The sequence below is a fragment of the Chinchilla lanigera genome, unplaced genomic scaffold (assembly GCF_000276665.1).
Source record: "Chinchilla lanigera isolate Chin_1 unplaced genomic scaffold, ChiLan1.0 scaffold00008, whole genome shotgun sequence".
In the NCBI taxonomy this organism is placed as follows: domain Eukaryota; kingdom Metazoa; phylum Chordata; class Mammalia; order Rodentia; family Chinchillidae; genus Chinchilla; species Chinchilla lanigera.
Window position 1 is genome coordinate 1131064 of NW_004955409.1, and position 22245 is coordinate 1153308.

Below are 22245 nucleotides of genomic sequence, written 5' to 3' on the forward strand. Positions count from 1 at the left end.
AGTAAGGACGAAAAATGAATTTAAACACAGAACAATAGAAACAACCCAGAATGAAACAGAAGAAAAATAGAGAAGAGAAAAGAAAAGACCCAGGGTCTCCATGAGCTCTGGGGCAGGTTTCAGAGGCCAGGTGTGTGTGTAAGCGGGTCCCCAGACAGGAGGGTGGCAGAAAACATATTTAAAGAAATAATAAATTTTTCCAAATTTGAAAGGTGATGCTAACTCAGTCTCAAGTAGCCTCACAGCCCTAAGCCCCAGAAACACGATGGCAGTTAGACTTTGTCATGCGGTAAAGAAATCGTACAAGTGATATGGAAAGTTAAATCTTAAAAGCGCTGCTGGGGAGAAGACGTACTATGCGCAGGGGAGAGAAATGAGGACAACAGCAGGCTTCTCACAGAGAATGCAAAGACGACGGAGCAGGATCTTCAGTCCTTTAAGTCACAAAATCATGACCACGGCAATGGATGCAGACAGAGATGGACCAAACCGCACATGCCCTTCTCCCCGCAACTCTGCATACTGGGAACAGAAGGCGGTTTCTCACCAGATAAATGGCAGTAACAACTACAGTAACACCCGCCGATATCGTGGCTGAGAAACGCTGCTCTCCGGGTCCAACAGGATGAGCTGAGCTGCCCGTGCTTGGCTCGCTCCTGTTCAACATTGTGCTGGAACCCCCAACATTCCACCGGGTGTTTCCTGCTTTCACTGCGTAAAATGTGATGATCTGATTCTAAAATTAATGGGGAAATCATTGGAAGATCCCAACATAACTTTGAAACAGAAGAACAAATTTGGAAGAAAGACTAACGTTACCTTATTTTTATACTCTTATAAGGCTATAGTGATCAGGACTATATGATACTAAAGCATGAATCATAAATGGATAGATTCATAGAACAGAATAGAGAATTCAAGAATGTTCCCACACATATATAGAGAACTGAATTTTATCAAGATGAAAAAGCAGTTTAGCAGAGAAAGTACTTCCAAAAATGGCACAGAAACAATTATTTATCCATATTCAGAAATGAACTCACGTGTATTAACTTACACATTGAAAAAGTATTCTAAGGTATATCACACACCTAGAAGTAAAACCTAATACTGTAATATAAATACAAAAGGTTACAAAGTAGTCAGAATGTCTGAATAGATACTTAACCAAATAAAATATACCCATAACAGAAAAACACATAAAAAGAGGCTTAAGTTCTTATTTGGTTACCAGAGAAATGTCAAGCAGAACCTGCCTAAGACACAGCCAGCCGCACACCAGTTACAAAGGCTAAGATTTAAAAGGTTTGCCTTCTCAAGGATGGGAAGATTCTGTCAGACCTGGAATTCTCAGATATTTGTATATAAAAATAAAATGGCACGCTCACTTGGGAGGGTACACAGCAAGAAAAGGAAATGAGCTGTTGCTATCCCTGGAGCTTGGGTGGACCGCAGAGCACTTAGGTTGAGTAAACAGAACCACAGCACACAACAGCCTTCCTCTTGCTTCTGTCTGTAGACAGTTCTAGGAGATGCAACAGTAACCCGTCCTACAGCATCAGAGAGTAGATGAGAGGGAGGCCGGGGAGGGCTTGGTGGGATGCAGCGCGTCTGGACAGGACAGACACCCCAGGGTTAAACACCTCGGCTGAGTCCACAGAGGTACACCCTTGGGAAAACTGAGTGCACTGCAAGCCTGAGTGAAGACTTTGCCGTGCCAAGGGGCGTCGGTAAAGCCGCTCCGAGGCTTTCCAGGTCCAGCCCCTCCTGCGACCTGGAGGTGCGAGCGACATGGTGCCCGTGCACGCAGCGCCCTTCCTGTTCCCGTCCTGGAGCCCCCGCCCCCTCTCTGCGGCATTTCCACCCTGCACCCTGGCATCTGCAACCCGCTTTATTCATTTATTTGACTCCAGCAAGAACCTGAATTGGCAACGCCGGACTGATTTCTCGTCTACCCCTTAAAGGTGAAGGACAGCAGGAGAAGCCTGTCCGCCCCTCTGGAGGGGAGGCCACCGGCTCCCTTAACTCAGCCCACCTCGGCGGTGTGGCCCCAGCACTCCAGACCGGTCTCCCAGCGCTCCCTCTCCTCAGCAGCGCGTGCCGGAAGCGCTGCTTCCTGCACGTTCAGCCCACGTTCTCCACAGGCCCTGTGTTCTGGGATTGTTTGCTTAGCATGTTAATGAGACTCACATTTATCTGTGTGCGGAGAGAAGAGGAAAGAAAACAGATGCCTTTAATTCCAGTCCGAAGTTCCCACTTCTGCCTGCAGTATTTGGAAATATTTATTTATTTATTGTCTCCAAAAAGAAAGAGTGACAGAAAGAAAAGACCTCTTAAGAGGAAAATGACTTCTTGCTGTTAGGTGCCAGACGGAAGAGGTTTAAAAATCAGTGTCCTCACAGGCAAGGGGAAGTGGGGCAGGTGCTCAGCAAGTGCAGGTGGGCGGAGCCCCGTGCACCCCAACTGGTGGCCCTGAGATGCGGAGAGCCTTCTCCTGCCAAGTCGCGGCCGTAAATTCCTAGCTGTTGGCTTGTCCTAAGTTATAGATTATGCTGTGAATCACTCCCACCTGCGCAAAGTCACCGTCACTGTGCCACCTTATCTTTGTGTGAAATATTGCTTTCCTTCAGCAGCTTAGGGGTGAAGAATAAATAACCAATGTTATAAGAATATTAAGTAAATTTATACTTTTAGTTTCATTCTTTGTAATTTCTACATGAGAGATCTGTGCTTGCCAGTCTTAAATTTACTCTCAAATATTTTGACGTTTGTAATAGCTTTACGTTATATACTCACAAATAAAACTTCTCATCCCACACTGGATTCAAGTTTCCAAAAATGGTTTTTGTCCTTCTTTTGTTTCTTCCAACCTGGACGGTCACGTAGGGGTCGCTTGACCCTGTCTTGTCCTTGGCTTGCAAACCTTGTGCGGACACCACTGAAAGAAACCGAAGTGCACATGTTAGCATGAAGATATTCTCAGGCCTGAGAGATCGCGGGGAACGCTTCTGTCCCCTGGTTTACAGATGTACGAGTGCTGCTTTTATTTGCACAGTCAATGTGATTTTAAGAGTGCTTGATAAGAGAACAAGTGTGAGGTGAGGTCTCCTGGGGGTTTAAACTGGGTTTCCCTGACGACCGCGGTGCTGGACACTTTTCCATGCACCTAGGTCGGTTAGGTGTCTTCTAAGAAATGTCTATTGAAGTGTTTCGGGCTGGGGATTTAGCTCAGCGGCAAAAGTGCCTGCCCAGCAAGTGCAAGGTCGTGAGTTCGGTTCCCGGTACCGGAGGGGGGGGGAAAAAAAAAGGGGCTGGGGATTTAGCTCAGTGGCAAAAAACGCCTGCCTGGCAAGCTCAAGGTCATGAGTTCAGTTCCCGGTACCAGAGAACAACCAAAAAAGAAAAAAAAAATGAAGTGTTTTGCTGATTTGTCACGTGAAACAAGAATGAGATCCTGCAATTGGTGACAAGTTGGAACTCTGTGAAGGACACTATGTGAAGTGAAGGCAGGCAGGCACAGAGAAAAAGGGCTGCCTAATGTCACGTGTTGGAGAGAGGCGATTTCATACATCAGACAGCAGCGCAGCTACCAGAGCTGGGCGTGGGGAGAGCTGGGATGGCAGAGGTCGGGGGACGATGCACACTGCAGGGAGCTAGGAGCGGTGGGCTCCATGGGGCTGCTGGGCAGCAAGGTGTGCCCAGCTAGCGGGGCGCTGCGCTCTCGAGCTGGTGCCCTCACCCGGGAGCAGTGGCATGAGGAGCGCAGTTGTTAACTAGCTGGATTTCACCATCCCACGTGCATATGTACCTCAGAGCATCTGCTGCTCAAGATAAAAACAACGCGATCTGTGAATTTCACACAATTACAGTGTCTTCCTCTGACTTGGATTTGCTTCTGCCTCCGAGGAAGTCCTCTACACCTGCCTGTCAGGACGTGCGCACTTGAGCTCAGATCCACACTGCTGTGCACACAGAGAGAAGATGGGGCACTGACAGTGCTCAGAACGTTGCCCAGCACAGTTCAACGTCCTGTGATTCAAAGGTGTTTTATGAGTTTGCTGTCCGTGTTGATCCACTCATCCAAATGCAAATACCGTTACCTTCTAAATCCCCGTGAGCAGGTTAAGAAGCTTGGCCAGTGGGGGCTTCATCTATGGCAGTTTCAGAAGGCCAATGACCTCAAGTGACCTTTGCTCAAGCATCAAATGGACGGATGAGTTGTGACTCAACCAATTGCTCATTAAAAAAACCTCACGGAGGAGGTGATTGGCTACATTTGAATGCATCGATGGCGGGCAGTAACAAAGCTAATTTCTTGGCATCTTTGGGATATTGGTGAGTACATCAGAAGACTGAATCTATGGCAGTTACCTAGGGGATGGGCTTTGATGTGACAACTAGACTTGTCGGTAGCGCATTAACAACCCTGGAAAGTGTTCTATTTCTTTTGCCCACAACTGTTATGAGCAGTGATTTCTGAAACACATAACCACAGTCAATAAGGAACAAAGACTTTAAGGAAGACCATTTTCACCTGTAATGGTTATTTTTGCAGACCACTTAGATGTCCCATCCAATACGCTCTGCTTGGCTGCTTTTGTGTACTGCACAAAATCTTCTTTAGGAATCTGAAACATTTCCTGAATTACTTCAAACACCTCTGGCCTGTTTTTCTCCCTGACCTTCATTCTTTCTTTCATGGCTGTGATAATGGTCTGCGTCTTGTCCTCGGCGCCGTGCTTAGAGCTCTTTTCTGCTGCTCCTGTAACGGAAAATCAGTGGTGGTGTGAATGCACTGCAGGGGGAGGGAAGAAGGGGCACTGTGAGACTGAGCGGCTATTTCGTTCTCAGGAGTCAGGGAGGCCTCGGGGAAACGTCGGGGCAGAAGTCACTGCGCTGTGATGTACAGCGACTGGCCCCACGGGCCCATGGGCAAGTGAACCAACCTTCAAGATTCCCAGTTTTCGTGCTCACAACTGGAGCGCAGGACGGGTTGTGCAAATATTTGGTTTGAGTGTTCAGAGAATATTTTCACAAACAACAGAAGCAGTGCACTCAGTGCCGTGTGTCGTATAACACACGTACTTACCCGGTGACTAAACATCCAAGACAAAGTTGGGAAACACATGGGGTAGAAAGAGCAAGCGTCACTCAGTAATCAGTAATTCAAGCACTTGAGCTTTTCCAACTTGTTTCATTATTTGTCCTGATGGGATTCACTATAATTAAATGTGTGAAAATTTTTCTTGTATTTTAAATTTTTCATTTGTGTACACTCTGCATTGAAACAGTGCGCCGTGTCACTTAAAATGAATGTGAGGGTCTGGAAACCTGGAGGCTGAGTCCTCCACACAGCTGCTGGCCTACGAGACACCCAGCCCGCAGCCGGAGCACTCCCTGCTCCCTCCCTCCCATGCCCCCGGGTTCAAAAGCCTCCATTCTCCGTGTGTAGCCAAACCCCGTTTTGATTTCGAGGGCATATGTTTACGCTGTGTTTGGTGTTTTGCACCTGTTTTGTAACCAATCTCACCTTTCTGGGCATTTTTGTTTGCCACATGAGTCCCTCTGGCGGTGGAGCATTTCCAAAACCCTGGTTTTGGGTGGTCACCCTCTCCACCCAGGACTGGCTGTGCCCTGGGCTCTGTGGGCCCTCCTGGTCACCCCTGATTCCACAAGCGACTAGAGCATCCCGGGTCCCATCCCCACAGCTGTGTGAGTGCAGTGAGGAAGCGGAGCCTGCGTCCAGGGCCCGCAGCAAGGGCCCCCACAGAAACAACTTATTTTTGACAAAGAAGCAACTGAGATATAAAGGAAAGGATCAAGAGACTTGAGTTCTTAGCATAATTGCCCCAATTTTCATCTAAGTGACTAGAAGCACTGGCTAACTTGTATTATAATTTTTGAAATATGATATTTATGAAATTAGAACCCAAATATCTCATAAAATGTCTAGAGATTAAATGGGATAATTTATTTGCATAATCCTTGCCATGAGACACATCCTCAGTAAGACCCTATAAACCTCATTGTGTGAATATTGAGTACAATTTAAGCATAAAAGGCCAGACAAAAGAGAGATCAACTATTAATTTTCATCAAAATAGATTCATATACAAAGTGACAGTACTACTTTATTAAAAATTTATTTAAAAGTATAACATTTGTTTCCTAAATGGAAAATATATATTCATAATAATTAGGGTATGAATAGCAGAAGATAAAAGAAATGAATATTCCAATAGTAGAAAGAATAGGTTACTTGCTTTATCTTTTTTTTTTTAACTTAGAGGACTTTAACCACATTTAAATGAAAGGAATACAAAAACAGAATTAATTCTATTTAAAGCAATCTTAAAAGAAATTCTAACTGCCCTACTCATCTTTTAAATTATGTCTTATGACAGCTACATATTTGCAAATTATGCAACCTTCAGTAATTGAATTGTTTGCGGTTTTTCAATAATGGTTTAACTGCGTAGTATACAGTTCTTAGTAAAATGTGCTTATGCTGGATTGATAGTAGCAACTACCCAATAGGCATTTTTTTTAAAAATATGGGAGTATTCATTAAATGTAAAGGACAATGGGGGCTAGGAAACATTATCTGCAACATGGAAAATACCCCCAAATGTGGTCTGTGACAGACCAAGGACATTCAAAGGGTTGGAATTATGAGAACCCTGTGTCTTTGCCACGTTTCTAAACAGTTGTTATTACTCTGGCTGTTAGTGTTCCAAAGGCTCTAGCAAGGAGCACCAAAGTCTCACACAGTAAATATATTTTGAGTTATTTTTGTAAATTCAGAAGAGGCCAGTTCTACTGCCTACACAATAAGTGCTCCTACAAACAATCACTGTGAAATTCAAAGTTGGAAAGTCAAGAGTTTTTTCTGCAAGGGAATCAAACCTCAGACAGTTAAATGGCTGTCTCTTGAATCCTTTAAAAATAATTAGGACAGCTTGGCAATTAACGCTTCGATCTTTCCCCTCGCCTCCCGCCGTTGGAGGACAGCAGCAACACGAACAGACTCCAAAACTGAAATTGCCAATTTAGGAGGAGCACGTTAATAGCAATTTAGGTTTAAGCCTTTTGTCTGTCATTTCTCCAAAAGATGTTTAGCTTTTAAATTTTTCTGCTTTTTACATTTTCGTTCTGAAGAAAAAATAATTCAACTGAGATTTGTTTTGCTCAGAAGAGGCACACATTCGTAGTTCATTTTGCCACTGATTTACAAGCACTTTCCATTGCCCTGCTGCTTATCAAACCTACATGTCTTATTTTTCTCATCCACCCATTTCTTAAGTAGTCCCATTTAGTCATGAGTCTTCAGCCCTTTGGGCTGGTATTTTCCTTCGGCTTCATTCTGTTTATTTCAGAGCAATCAGACATAACTTTAAATTTGCATTTATACATCTTCTTTCAAAATGGGTAGCAAGAGGTCTAGTAGCTTCACCAAAACGCAATCACACTCCAACTAGAGACTAACAGAGTGTGAGATCAAAAGAGATAATGCATAGCAGAAGCACTTTGTAAACTGTTAGCCATTCTGCAGATGAAGTGTGTCAGTGTGACTTTTAAAAACACTTGACTGACACATCAGACAGTGCAATTATGCAGAATGAAACTACAAGAGAATTCAACCTCTGGGCCGCAGATGTCCTGGCAGGGCAAACTCGACGATCCCGCTACATGGCGCAGTGAGCCCATCAGCCAGAGTCACCCGTTTTTTTTTTTTTTTTTCGTTTTCACTTCCTAGCCCAAACATCTCAATTTCATGTGAAATTAACTTCCCACCCTCGCAGGGCGACTCACAATTTTAGTGTTTTTTTTCCAAATAGATCTTCTCCAATGTGCCTGGTCTTTGCTCCTTCCTAGGTTTTCGTAGCTGCTCCAAACACATCTCTCTCTGCAAGTCACCCCTCCGAGTCCTCCCTTCTCAGCATCTGACCCTGCTCCCTCCTCAGCACAAAGCACAGGCCTTCACCCTCGAAGGCCACATTGTTCTCATTGCGACAAAAATGGGAAAAAAGAAAATTGCAAACACGAACTAAGGTGCAGCATTAGCAGATTTCTGGGTGTAATTACCCACCGCCGGACCAGTGTCCAGGGCTGCTCCCCAGAACCTGTGGGTCTTAGCAGTCACCAGCGACAGTGCCACCTGTGCGACACCCACCCCTCCTAGCACCCTGCAGGACCAAGCTCTGCTCCGTGTACGTTCCAAAGCCCCGCTGGGAAAGCAGCAGAATTCAAATGCAGAGACGCCAAATCATTCCCGTCGTGGGGCTATGAGATAAAACGGCTGAGGACTGGCTGCTTAGCTTGGCTTTGGGTTTGGCTCCACACACATGCACTTCTTGCCCATCCTTGCCCAAAACCCTGACTCTGGGGTGAACCCGAGCACATTCAGTATGAAATGCTGACTGTGCTGTGGAATGATCTCAGGAACACAAGATGTACTCGGTCCTTCACTTCCGCTTTGGAATTCTCAGAAAGCAAAGCCAAGTCCACTGCCAGTGAGCAAGCCGTGATTACCCAGCTCCCAGCACTCTTCGTCCACAGCTGGCGCAGAGTTAGGGCGTGAGTCCAGCATCCACGGAAAGGATACAGTAAATAATTTTCAGGTAAAGCAAAGGTGCTCAGTAGCTAACGATGCCGGGGCACAGCAGAAGACCATGTTGATGCTGATGTTGGCATCTGTCGCTCCTGAGACAGTGAACCCCTGGCCTCCTCTACAGTTCATGGTCTGAGGCCTAACCCACAGCCTGTGGGACGGTCTCGAGGGTGGAGCCCCTATGAAGTCTGCCCAGTGAGGCTCCTCCCCACCCGCACTCGGACACGGTGAGAAGCCAGCTGAGTGCGCCCGGCGGGGCTGTGGCTGCACTGGGCCCCGACCTCCAGGATTTGGGCAATGAGTTTGCTTGCTCATCATCCGCTCCGATGGAGTGATGATAGGGAGTGTGACTGGACACTGACAGGGCTGAAGGCAGAAGCGCTTGGTGAAGGACTCTGCCTGCACGAGGACGGCCAGGACTTTGGGCTTCGGTCCCTGGAAGAACTCGAGGACGCTGTGGACAGCCGAGTGGTGCCTGCCGCGTGCTAGCTGTGCCCCAGCTCTCTGCAGAGCAAGGCCAATGGGTGCTCGAAGACAAAGGAAACGGGAGTTTGAAGATCTGGAAAAATGAGTTATTTTTCATGTTTTGCCACCAAGGATCCTTACCTGCCCCTGGGTCCTAGGGGCGCCGGAAAGGAAGGAGCTCAGCCCTCCGGTGTGCAGGTCCACAGCTGCTCCGCCCGGGACTCACAGACGGGTCCCACTGTTCCATGTCTCTCCAGAAAATCACGTAGGAGCTGGCTGATTGGACCCCAGGGCACCGTGCGGGTGGGCGTGGAGCCGGCATTCGCTCACCTCCGTCAGGGGCGTGACACCCAGGTAACCTCAACCTCCCCTCTTGACCTGCTCCAGTGTCACCAGGAATGGCCCAGGGCACCCCAGGCTGCATCAGTGCCTCCTCCTCCCAGCATCAGAGCCAGCCACCCCACTTCCTGCCAGCAGCTAAGGACAACTCAGCGGAGGCTGGGGGAGCAGGGACCCCGCAGCACTGCGGCTCCCGCTCGGGGGCTCTGTCCCTGACGGGGTGTGGGCTGGAGCCCCTCCGAGACTCAGCAATCTCTGGGAGGTGACACCAACTGTCACAGAGCCTGACACCAGAAACAAAAGAATCCTCCAACCCTCCCTGCCCCTCTGCCGAGCTGTCCCCGCCATGTCCCAGCAGCCCACCGCCAGAGGCTGCAAGCTGCAGGAGGACTTTGGGGCACATTTAAGTGATTCACACCAGGAAGATGGCCTCAGAGTTCTGTGTTCTGGCGGCTGGGTCTCAGCCGCAGTTTGCAGAGATTCCCCAGCCGTCAGAGTCAAATGCCATCCATGTGGTTTAAGGGAGCAAATTAACAATAAAGGGTGCTCTGAGTTAACAAGTTGTACTAAGCAAAGAAAACAAGGATGAAGGAAGGGAGGGTGGGAAGAACGATGTCTTTGTTCTTATCACAGTTAATTACCCAGATTTCTTCAGTCTGTTAAAAAATAAACAGAACCACACAACACACGCGATTGTTTTAAGCACAAAGTTTCTGTTTGCGGGGCTGGGGATATAGCTCAGCGGCAAAGCACCTGCCTGGCAAGTGCAAGGTCGTGAGTTCGGTTCCCGGTACAGGAGAAAAACCAAAAAAAAAAAAAAAAAAAAAAAAAAAAAGTTTCTGTTTGCTTTTTCTCCAGCAGTGTCTACAGATGCCAGCTGTCTGCATGACAGTCAGGAGCGGGCTGACGGCCCTGGGGACACGGCCCCTCCTTTCGGGTGCCGCGGAGCGCAGTCCCTCTGTGTCAGGACTGGACGGGCACAGGCTCCGGCCTCACGCTGTCTCAGCACAGACAGGAAGAAGGGCGCCCTGCAAAGCCCAGGCCCCAAGCGTTCTCCCGGAGGTGAGCCCCTGCCCCAGTGCAGGGGCAGCTCCCTCTCATCCGCCTTCGTCTGGCTGAATTCACCTCGCTGTGTGGCCCATGTTACCAGCAACATGTGTTTCGATACGAACCCGAACCCATGCGATCCTCCTCTCAGCCTCCGCATAGCTGGGGCTCCAGGCACTTGCTGGATAAGATCTCCGAAGACAGGAGCTCCGAGAACTGTCCTTGGCCGAGGCAGCTCCCTGGCCCGGCTGAAGCTTGGCTTCTGACCCTGTGTCCTGAGATGCCCTGTGGCCCCGGCATGGCTCTGTCACTGCAGTGAGGAGGGACAAGAACAGGAGGGGCGTGGTCCCCCGCCTGTTGCTGCGGGGCACGGCCCTGTGATGGCCTTGAAGCTCAGCAAGGGCGGGAAAAGTACTGGGGGGCTCACGGAAGTCAGGCTCTCCTCGGCAGCCAAGACTGCGGAGCAGGGAACAGGCGTCCTGGTGTCACGGGACACCCCCATGGTGTGGCTGAGGCAGCCTCTTCCTCCTGGGCCTCCTCCGCCGATGCCCCCCATCTGGAAGATGCGCCGTCAGTGCTCTGTTCCCGGGCTTTCAGGAGCTGAGGGCGACAGACCGGCCAGTCCTGTTCCCACACAAATGTGTTCATCACTGGGTTTTCCTCTCGCGGCTGGGGAAACGTCAGGGCAGTGACTGCGAGGTGGGGCTGCAGAGGCTGGCAGGCCCACATGGCGCCAACCGCTGATGCCATCGTTTCCCCAGGCTTGGCCTCTCGACTTCCAAGTCCGGAAGGAAGAGTCCCAGGACCTCAAGGCCTGGGTCGAGCCGAGCTGCGGTTTCCCTCTTCCCTGCTTGCCCTGCAGGAGCTCCTGGACCCCTGAACCGGGACACCGGGTCCTGCGAGCCACAGCTGCCGTGTGGAAAGGCAACCGCCCAGCCCGGCAGGCTCTGCCCCTGTGGCTCCCCTGCTGCCACCCGCAGCCACACGGAACCGGGAGCCGAGTGCAGGGACATGCGCTCAGCCCCGGGAGGCGCGGGACCTGGTCTCTGCCTCCCAGCCAGACAGGAGACAGAGACCACAGGCAGCAGGATGGAACCTGAGCGGGCAGGCAAGGAGGCCCGGGAGACAGCACAGGGACAGGCCTGCAGGTGGGCAGTGGGGCAGGGGTGGCGTCAGAGGCCACCGGGAACGGCAACCGCATTGTCCATTGTCTCATTTCACGCACCCGCCAAAGTCGCTCAACCACACATACAGAAACCCCCAACTGGGCGACTGCTGAGTGTCTGGCTGGGCACCCCTCAGGGAGGCTGGCAAGCTCTTCTTCATGGTCTGGGTGGACCGCACTGGCCGTGGCCGTGCTGCCAGCCACGGTAGATCTTCACATCTAACACAACATGTCTGTCCTAAACCATCACAGTTGGAACATCTGCTAAGGGGGCAATGAGAAAAAGAAATCAATATCCAGTTTGCAAACAACAGTATGCTAGCCAGACTTTATTAATGTTAGGGGTTTGCAATAGCAGATATCAGGCCACATAACCGCGACAGGGCACTAGTGGCAAACCTCCAGCACTGAAGAATGCATCTCACAACCAGGCTTGGTGGCACATGCCTGCAATCTCATCTCTCTGGAAGGCTGAGGCAGGAGGATTGCAAGTTTGAGGCCAGCCTGGGCAACTTAGTGACTTAGTGAGACCCTGTCTCAAAGTAAAAAATTACAAGAAAAGGACCGGGGGTGTAGCTCATTCCAAAGCCAGTACTCAAAACAATAAGATGATCTGATAATAATACATCTCACAGGCTGCTGATCTGCTGTCCCTTGGGGAAGTGACTCTGGTCTTGGGCAGGAACTTCTGCTGCTCAGGTAGAACTCAGATGAGGCCGCTGCTCACCTCGCGGCCGGGACGCCTCCCGAGAGCCCCCTGGCTGGCCCTGTGCTCACTTGCACATCCTTCCGGTTCCAGCCGCCGGCTCTGTTCTGCACTCAGCAATTCGCCCAAGAGTTTCACAGGTGCTTTTTGCCTGCGGCTCACTCCGTAGACACCGCGTCCCCTCCCCAAACACCTCCTCTTTTTCATCCTACTTTAAAGTCGCCGCAGCGGCCCTGTGCCCAGCGCCTCACCGATCCTATCAGAGTCACCAGGCACAGTCTGCTCCTCCACCCTAACTCAGTGCCACCACCGAATCCGCTTTCTCAAAAACAATGCAGTGTCTTGCTACGTGGCAGGACACAAATGAGCCAGTCACGGGCGACGTGGTGGACCCCGGGTGCTGCCCTGACAGCTGCGAAGGGGAGATGAGCGTTGTCTCGTTCCCGGTTCTTCTGCACTCCTCCACTCCGCCCCTACGCAGGGCTGTCAGCCCAGGTGCAGAAGGCAGGCAGGTGTGGGCCACCTGCCCCGTCAGCTCGCAGGAGAGGGTGTGAGCCCCATACCCAAGACTGCACAAGACCCAGCTCAATCCGGAGGAACTTTGCATAACCTTCTCTTCTGCGTGGCTCGCTAGTCACACCACATGTAAGTATAACATGTACGTACAACCTGAGCCATTCCCCATGTACATATAACTGCACTGATTGCAGAAGCAATTAGCAAAATGGGGAGGTCCACTAATCCAGAGAAGGCCAGATAATTATTTTCAAATATTTGAACAATTGTCACATACAATAAAAGTCAATTTATTAAGCTTTTTCTCCTGAGGTAAGATACAGCTTAGTGGGCTGAAGTTATCGGTGGGTGGATGCGGGTGTAGCTTTCACCGGAGGAGCCAGAGTTTCCTATTAATGCGTTCAGCATGTGCCCTGGAGGTGCTGGAGAGTGAACGCCCACTTTGCAAGGGAAATGGAATAAGACCTTCCCACATGGCAGAGCCCGGGCCAGCACACCTCCTGACTGCTCCTCTCCCCTCCTTCGCCCGCCTTCACGTCCGGGGGCACGGAGGGGTCCTGTGCACCGGGCCACCGCCGCAAATTGCTTGTTAAAATGACGACGAAGAAGGATCTCTTCAGGAAACTGTGACTGATTCTGTAGGGACAGTTTCAAACTTCAGTGAGAGCTCTTGTGCAGTTGTGAAGAAAAGGCACCTATTTGCAGAACCGCCTTCTGACCAGTGTGAAGTGTCCATTCTCGGGGGAAAAGGGGCACGTTATCTAAGAAGCACAGTCTGGGGTTCATGCTCCTGCTGCAGCCATCCACGCTGCTTTTGAGTTTCCCACTTCCCATATGCATTTGAATGAATCATTCCAAGAAAAATTTTGCATCATATAATTTATTTAACTGATAGTAAATAGTAAATGCTGCTTTAAGAAAGGGAAAAAGATTACGAAGGTATCTGAAGTGTCACTCGGGAGCAGCATTTGTCTTCTCTGAAAGATTAAAGAAAGAATGGGCTTGTTTCTCAGGTCTGATTCACAGCAAAGTTTCCTTCTAAGCGACGCAGCCCTTTGTTTTTAGAGGGAAACCTGGTTTCCAGTCCCTCTCCTCAGACGTCACTGCCCTAATACGCTTATTTCCTAACATGCCTGCTTACGACTCATTTGTAAAATAGATGGATTAAATTTTAATCAGATGATGAACTTTTGCAATTAAACTGATGAACACCGCCAAGCCAATCCCTCTTTCTTCCAAGCAGTCTTTCCCGAATGCCCGCTTTCGGTGCCCGAGGAGGCGTGTCCGTCACACCCGGCCCTGGCTTCTCCTCCACCACCCCGGCCAGCTCTCGCCGTGTTGCATGTGTCGGCGACCATGACAGCACTTCTACAAGCCTGCATCTGGACACCGGGCTGTGCCACACGCAGTTCCAGGGAACCATGCCCGTACCCCAACTGTGTTCACATAAACAACGGAGACGGAGGGTGGCAGCGAGACGTGCAGGCCACTTGCCTGTGCGTAGCTGAGTTAGGAAGGACGTCTGTGCCACGTTTGTCAGTGGCAACTTTGGACACCAGAGGGAAAAGCCAGTGACATCTGTATACCTTAGAGTGTGATCTGGCGATATTTCTGGACCTAAACCATCAGGTAAAGCTAGTTTTTGAAATATAAATTAAGATAAACTATAATAAAAATCAGAGAGCCCTCAGGATAAATCACAGAGGAAATCCCCACGGGAGGCATCTACCCTGAAGCTGAACGGGTGGAGATGCGCTGGTACCTGAACACCCGCCATGTGTCACACTGAGCTCATACGAATCTGCTTGGCCTTCCAGCAGCTTCCGGGACCCAGGAGGGGTCCATTTGTCCCCAGCATTCGAACCCAAGATCCCAATTCATGGGCTGTGCAGGCTGCGTCAGGACACTCCTGTCCCTCTGCTGCAGAGGCAGGGGAGTCTCCTGTCCCCGGGTGGGGATGGGCCGGGTCCTTACCACACAGGGTGTGGGAAGAGTGGAGGGGCAGCCACTCTGGAGCTCCGCACCGGGGTGTAGACCCCGACCCTCACCCCTGTGGTGACTGCCTCATGCAGCGCTGCAGGGAGGCAGGGCCACTCTGGGCACCACGGACGGGTCCTGGTGCTGGGAGGATGTGCTGGGAGCCGTGGCCCAGCCGGAGGCCCACAGGACGGGCTGAGCCCCGCCCCGCCCGCACTCACGCTGCAGGCAGTCGGCGTTGAGCAGGTCCTGGCACTTCTCGTGGCACTTGACGCCGCACTCGGAGCAGCGCATGCCCTGGCGCGCGATGCCCCACAGCAGCCCCTCGCACTCGTAGCAGTAGGTGGGCGTGGTGGCCGTCCACACCTCGAAGGCATGCGGTGTGGTGTAGGACATGGGGTAGATCAGCGCCTGCAGGGTCTTCTTGAAGACGTGCATCTTCTGTGGAGAGAAGGCAGCAGGGCTGTCACGGGTGGGAGTTTGTCACATCTGTGTGCCAGCGACTTCAGCCACAGGCCCTCCGCCCTCTCCTCCCCCAGAGCCCCGGGCCGGGCCGGGCTTTGGAACAGAGCGGCTCTGTCTGCAGCCCTCCGGGCCCCGTCAGCTGCTTCTTCCCTGCAGGCTGCCCTCCTAGTCCCCTGGTGACACTGCCCCGTCCTGCTCTGCCGCAAACCCTGCGACCGCAAAGGACCAGCGTCTGCTCGCTCGCTGCCCCAGGACCTCGGCTCCTGGCGGAGTGCCTGCCTTGGGCGGGTTGGGAACGAGTCCCCTGGCTGTGCCAGTCCCAGCCGAACCCTAGTGAAAGTGTGAAGAACGTGGAGAGTGAGCCTGGTGCCGAGCCCGCTCCTCCAGGGACACCCCGCTTGGCATCCTACCCTGACCTCTCCTCCTGCCTACTGCCCGTGCCCTCCGCGGACGCTGCCCACTCTGTCCCCAGGCCGCAGGGACCCATTGCAGCACCAACCACCAGGAGAGAATCTCACCACTCAAGGCCTAGGAGTGCGTGTGGCAGACAAAGGTACACATGGCTGCTCCTCTGTGACGTCTGTGGTGAAGGGAACTAATTGGGTTTCCCAACGAGAAGCCACTGCGGGCTGGAAACATCCACAAGACGATTATCCCAGGGGCCTGGGGTCCCCTCTCACCACGCCCAGTTGGGCCCCGTTAGCAGGGACAAGCGGCCTTTCCCCTTCCCTCCTTTGTGCCCTCGCAGGACCTGCCGCTGCCCCTGGCACACAGGAAGGGTCTACATGTGTGGGTGAAGTGAACTAGCTTTCTACCACCGAGGAGCCTTGCAGTCCTCAGAGAGAGGTCAAGTCTGTAGGAGGAGCCTTCCTCCTTCTCTGCCAGTCCTATCGATGCTGTTACATGAAGATCAGATTCTACACTGACAGCAGATGTGTCCTGAAGCCTTCAGAGCCCTAAACAAACACCAAGTGTGTATGTGGATGGGTGACTTTCAGCAACTAGCGCAGGATGACGGAGGAGCGAGCAGAGTCCCTCCCACGCTTGCACACAGTACACTTACAGCACATACACACGCACACGCACACACATGCACGCACTGCAGGCACATCACAGTGACTTCATATGACATCTGTCATGGGATGTGTGGGTCGAGGCGAGCCCTGCAGCCGTCCAGCTCACCAGGCAGGCTACAGGGAGGCCTCAGTCACCCGTGCCTCACTTCAGGGCTTCTTCCCACAGCGCTTAGAGGCCGGCGGGGCACTGTTTTTCAGTTCCACAGTATGTCCAGCCCTCCTTGCCCTTTGTAGTGCCCACTCACCGGGCATCTCCCCAGGTAGGTCAGTAACACTAACGAGGCCTCATTGGGAGTCAAGCTTTGCTAACAACTTTTCTAAACTTGACTGGCCAGATCCATCGTCACTGCTCCGTTAGGGTCTGGCCAGTGCACCACTCTCTCTTTCTGCTGCAAGCAAGGGAGCATTCTGGCCAATCAGAATCCAGCATTCTGGAATCAGAGCTGGGTGTTGTGGCGCATGCCTGCAGTCCAGCACTTTGGGAGGCTGAGGCAGGACTACCTAAGTTTGCGTTTCTCTTGGGCAACTTCATGATGTAGCAGGGTTCTGTCTTGAAATCAAAAGTAAAAAAGGCCTGGGGATTTGGCTCAGTGCAAAGGGCTTGGGCTCAACTCCCATTACCAAAAACGTAGGGGGAGTTGGGCAAGTGAGGATTAAGGTTATACAGATAGACAAACTGTTATGGTTCTATCTAGACGTCCCCCAACCTCATGTGCTCACGGCTGGGGCCTGGGGAGTGACTGGATTGTGGGGGGAGGTGCCCATCACTGGGTGAGTCCACTGAGGGCTTTAGCTGTGGGGTAAAGCTCGGTGGAAGAGGGCGTCACGTGGGTGTGGCATAAACCGTGTGCCTCCCTCCTCCTGCAGGGTCTCTTTGAGCCCCCTCTGCTTCCTGCCTGGTTTCCAAGAGCTGTTCTTCCCCACCATGCTACCCCGCCTGGAGCCAGCGACTGCAGACTGAAACCTCCGCAAGCTGTGAGCCAATAAACTTCTCCTCCTTTAACTTGTGGATGTCAGGTATTTTGTCCCAGCAAGGAGAAAGTAGCTAAGACACACTGGAACTGTCACTTTTCAGTGAAGACAGCCCCTGGCGAGTAAATCCCCTGGCTTCAGGATGAAGACGTTTTATAGAGAGCTGCTGAGGATTCTTTGAGAATTGGGAGCACATGCTATTCATTTCTGCCTTCCTTCTCCTGGCTGGCGAGGTGGGTCTCGCCGGTGCCACTGCCCTGAACGGGGAGCTCACAACAGCTTCTCAGTCTGCCGCCCAGTCTCCTGCTCTGTGGAGGCTGAGGGTCCAGGGTGCGTGTGAGTGTGCGCACGTGTGTTCCTGTGTATGTGTGTGCATGTTTAATATGGCATTTGTGGTCTAGCTGAACGGCTAAGGACAAAATGAAGTTATCTTGCAATACATCAAGCAGTTTGTTTTTTGTCTTTGTGGTGGCAGAACAATTCTCCTAATGCAGCGCAGAGCTGGGTGGGCATAGAACCGTGTGCTCCTGGACTCAAGAAATGTATGAAACACATGTGGATTTAGAAAGCTGAGTTGGTCCAGGGGTTGCCCCGTGCACCTGAACCTGTTCACACATCCCAGGCGTAAGTAAATGATTGATACAACTCACGTAATCTCTTATGTTTCTTTTCTTTTTACTAAATTAAGTAACACACAGTCCTACAGATCCTCAGGGTACAGTGAGACCTACAAATATAAGTAACACTGGAAAAGTGAACATGCTAGTGAAAATTAATGAATAAAAGCTCTGAATAGAGAGCTGAGAAAATTCACTGAAATGTTTTGTTTGCCTGGTTTTTCCTTTTTTTTTTTGGTTTTTCTCAGGTACCGGGAACCGAACTCACTACCTTGAGCTTGCCAGGCAGATGCTGTGCCCCTGAGCTAAATCCCCAGCCCCTTGTTTGCCCGGTTTTGTTAAAAAGCCATGATCCATTTCATAGAAAGGGAAGCTAAGTGGGAAGATAGGAAACATGGAGAATTTAACAGCATATTGAAAATCAATTGAGTGCGGCATTAAAATAAAGTCCCACTTAAAAGGTACAGATGCTGAACGAAACCATCAGATAACTGAGGAGGAGGAGCGCATGTGCACAGCCCCACAGTAATTTCAGTCCTTCTCCCTCTGTCTTTTTAAGATGTGGTGTTTTTCAAAGCCAGAAATGAAGGTAAACAGCATGTGAGTACATTCCTTACCCCAGCAAAGTGCAAGATAGCATGACGGATCAGTTTTGAAGCTGAGGGAAGCATGTAAGATATTTTTCATTTAGTTAAAAAATATTTAAAAGTGTGTTTCATGGGAAAGAGCCTTGCCTCTCAGAGGAGCGCTGAATCCGGAGGAAGGAGGCACTCGCTTGGCACCAACAGCAGCCTTGCTCACACGCGATCATAAGGAGGATGGGGTGTGTGGGGACTGTGCGGAATGAGACACAGTCAGACCGAGAGGCCCTGGAGAAAGCAAGCAGGAGAAAAGGGCCCGCGACAGCCACGGCAAAGGGAAGGTGGCACTCTTACCAGCGTGGAGATTGTTTTCATTTCTGCCTAGGACAGGGTGCTGCTAGCTGAAGGGCAGACCAGATGGATAGGTTGGACTTGTCATCCACAGAGGGGAGCTCACCTGGGCCAGCAGCCTGGAACCAGACACACTCAGTGCTCAGAATGCTGGGCCCTGCAGCTGCGATCCCACAGCACACAGTGGGAAGGAAAACCACGGTGTCTGCCCTGAACATCTGCGCGCTTCAGTCTTAGGTTCCTAACTGTACAGCAAGGATGTTTTGCAGAGTAGGTGATCTAGAAGGGGCAGGAGGCTCAGTGCAGATTGTGTGAATACACTCTGCAGTTGACAGAAGGCACACGGGCACCTGAGGCTTTTGGTGTGCAGGTCTGGGACCCAGGTCCCCGTGGACACAGAGGGATGACTGTACAGAGTGGGTGGACCCCAGAATGAGCAAGACCTCGTGACCCTGAGGAGGACTTCAGGCCTGAGGAATTTGGCCATCTGAAGGACTTGTATTTAAGTACTTTAAATAAATTTAAACTTTTCAAGTCTTCTACAACTAATTATTTTCTAAAAGATGTGCATTTTCTGATTATAACAGAGTACATCCTCCATGAAAAAACAATTTATCCAATAGGCACCAAAATAAGACATAATACAATTTCATTTTCAAAGTCAGGCAGGGTTGGATGCATGTCTTTCTGGAATTTTTTTTTTCTATGCATGAACAATATATAAAGCTTTTGTAGCTAGAAAAATCAACAGCAGCATTACTTTGACACTGTTTTACTAATTCCAAGAAAGAAGGCAATTTACAGTGTGTGTAAATGCTATTTTAAATTGTTGAAAAGAGAATAAGGGAGGTTTCTCTTTCTCAGCCAAGTTAAGCTATAGATTTCAAAAGGAAGCAAATTTATAATCCAGACAAATATTTGATAAAAATTCTTGCACCAAGATATGAATTGAGGGTGAGTTGCATGGTATATAACTTTCTGCACAGTTAGGGCACCAGTAGGAAATGCATTTACTTTTCTATTTGTATCTCACTGAGGAAACTAAAGTGGGTCAAACAATGAAGCATTCTGGCTTCCTGTGAGGAGCAATGACTAGTGTTTTGTGACCATCAATATTTTAATCCATCAACTGTTAATTATATCAGGAGCAAAGTTGCCTGCCCTGATTTACCTCGTTTTTTCTCTTTTTTCATATTATTGTGCTAATCAATGACCAAACTAATGAATTCTATTTCCCCTTTGTCCCATGGGTTTTCCTCATGGAATTGTATAAATTCTCTACTTCTTATAATCCAAAAAATCACATTCTTATAATTTTGAGAAAAATGTGATGTTTGAGTGGAAGCCTATTTCATGTACTTGATGCAGACATTTTAGGAAAGAAATACATTTACTGTCCGTGGGTATGTGTTTTACTATTTCTGGACAAAAGCATCAGAGATTTACAGAGCAAACAGTGGGTACAGTGTAACCTTTGGAATTTGTTTAAAACCTGAAGACAGAGCAATGCAAGAATAAGTTCCTCAGTATAAAAACAGACACAGCTTTGGTGCTAATTTACTCATCAGAAAAATCATACTTCTAGAGAATAATAATACTCTAGAAAATGAAATCACACTGGTAAGATTTCTGTAGCAGAAAGTACAAGTAAAAGCTAAAAGTCATATGCATATCATTGAAAGATAGTAATTCACATTCAGTTGCACCGTTTCATAGCAAATGCTAAGTATCATTTTCCCAAGTTACTTAGGAAGGACACCAGATGAAGAGGGTGGAGCAGAGGTGAAGAGGCAATGGGCAGGATGTGCTGTCTGTTCAGACACGGAACACACTTCCCGTGGACCACACATGCCAAGCTTTCCCCTGGCTCGACCTGCTGATGAGCATGTGTCTATAGATAATGAAGATGCACACAGTGTGTGACTCCGTACACTGGGGGAGCTTTTGCCATTTCCATGTGGGAAGACTGACTCTTACCTCTTGGGGAAGACACTGAATTTTGATAACTATTCTGGCAGAGGCCATGGAAAAGCAGGAAGAAAGGCTAGAACACTGTTAATGCAAGCCAGGAAGTGGGGTCACTGTCTCCCTCTAGGATGGTACATTCTGTTATGAGAGAGAAAACCCAGGAACACCCTGAAGTCCACAAAGCAAACACAGGAGGAGCATCTTGCAGTAAGAATTTTACAGGAGAGAGAGAAGACACCAACAATAGGATGAAAGCAGGGCAAGTGTTCATGATCATAATGAAGTAAGACCTTGATGGCACTATGGTCGAGATAGAAAATGTCCCCCCAAATTCTTTTGTGTGTGGAAGGTGACTGGATCTCAGGGTGCTGCACTCATGCGTGGATTTATCCATTGACAAGTTTACAACTGAATGTGTGGCTAGGAGGCAGGGCCTGGTTGAGGCTGGTCACTGTGACCGGGAAGGACGCATTGTTGTCCCTGGTTCCTCTTCCCCTCTCTCTCCTTTCTGGATGCCATGGGCTGGGCAGCTCTCCTCCACCATGCCCACATGCCAGGCTACTTCTGCCTTGGAGCCAGTCATGAACTGTATCCTCTAAAACCAGGAGGCAAAATACACCTCTCTTCTTTTAAGCTGTGGGTGGCTGATATTTTTCCCAGCAATGGGAAAGCAGCTAAGAGAGATAGTATTAAATTTGGAAGCTCAGGTAAAGGGGTGAGGGGGTGCAGCTAAGTCCTAAAATGACTGCCTAAAATGCATGAAGCTTTGGATTTAATACCCAGCACTACAAAAGAAGAAAAAAAAAAAAACAAAAACAGAAAACTTTCTGGAACAAATATAAATGAACAACATTGACTCCAGAACAAATGTGTAAAGAACATGGTTACCAGCACCATGGTAAATAAGCTGATTCAGTGGACAAATAGCCACCTTCAAAATAGGCTTCAGTCCAGATGGTCTGAGAGGCCAGTTATGCAGTCCTGTAGGGTACGGCAGCATAATTATGCAAACCATTCCAGAGAAGCTCAAGAAAGGAAGCTCCCAGCACATTTTACAAAGCTAGTTTAAACTCCTTCACAAGTACAAAAACATCACCTATTTTTGCTTATGAATATAGATGAAGAGAGCATATAATTCATAAATGGGTGCCAATCAAGGCCACGAGAGCTTCCTAACTTTGCCTCAGGCCTCACAGTAGCAGACCATGGAGTGAGACCAACTGTGAACCTCAAGCTGGGGAGACAGGGCTGGTCAGCCCGACAAGGCCTTTGGAAAGGAATCTGATGCTTGTGGCCCAGGAGACAGGGAGCCTGCTGCGCCTGGGGCAGCCCTGTGGGTACCTGACACCAGATGCAGAGCCCCTGGCTAGCTTGGTGGCGATGACTAAT

General features: G+C 49.8%; 1 protein-coding gene across 2 annotated transcripts in view; it reads right to left on the reverse strand.

Moving 5' to 3' along the window:
- Positions 1–22245, reverse strand: part of Unc13c (unc-13 homolog C (C. elegans)) — a 435225-nt gene that overhangs the window by 241152 nt on the left and 171828 nt on the right. For both annotated transcript variants that reach the window (XM_013510339.1, XM_005376625.2), the window contains 3 exons: positions 15048–15267; positions 4535–4762; positions 2797–2938 (listed from right to left, as the gene is read on the reverse strand). In XM_013510339.1, coding sequence (XP_013365793.1) covers positions 2797–2938; positions 4535–4762; positions 15048–15267 — 590 coding nt within the window. The remainder of the gene's footprint in view (positions 1–2796; positions 2939–4534; positions 4763–15047; positions 15268–22245) is intronic.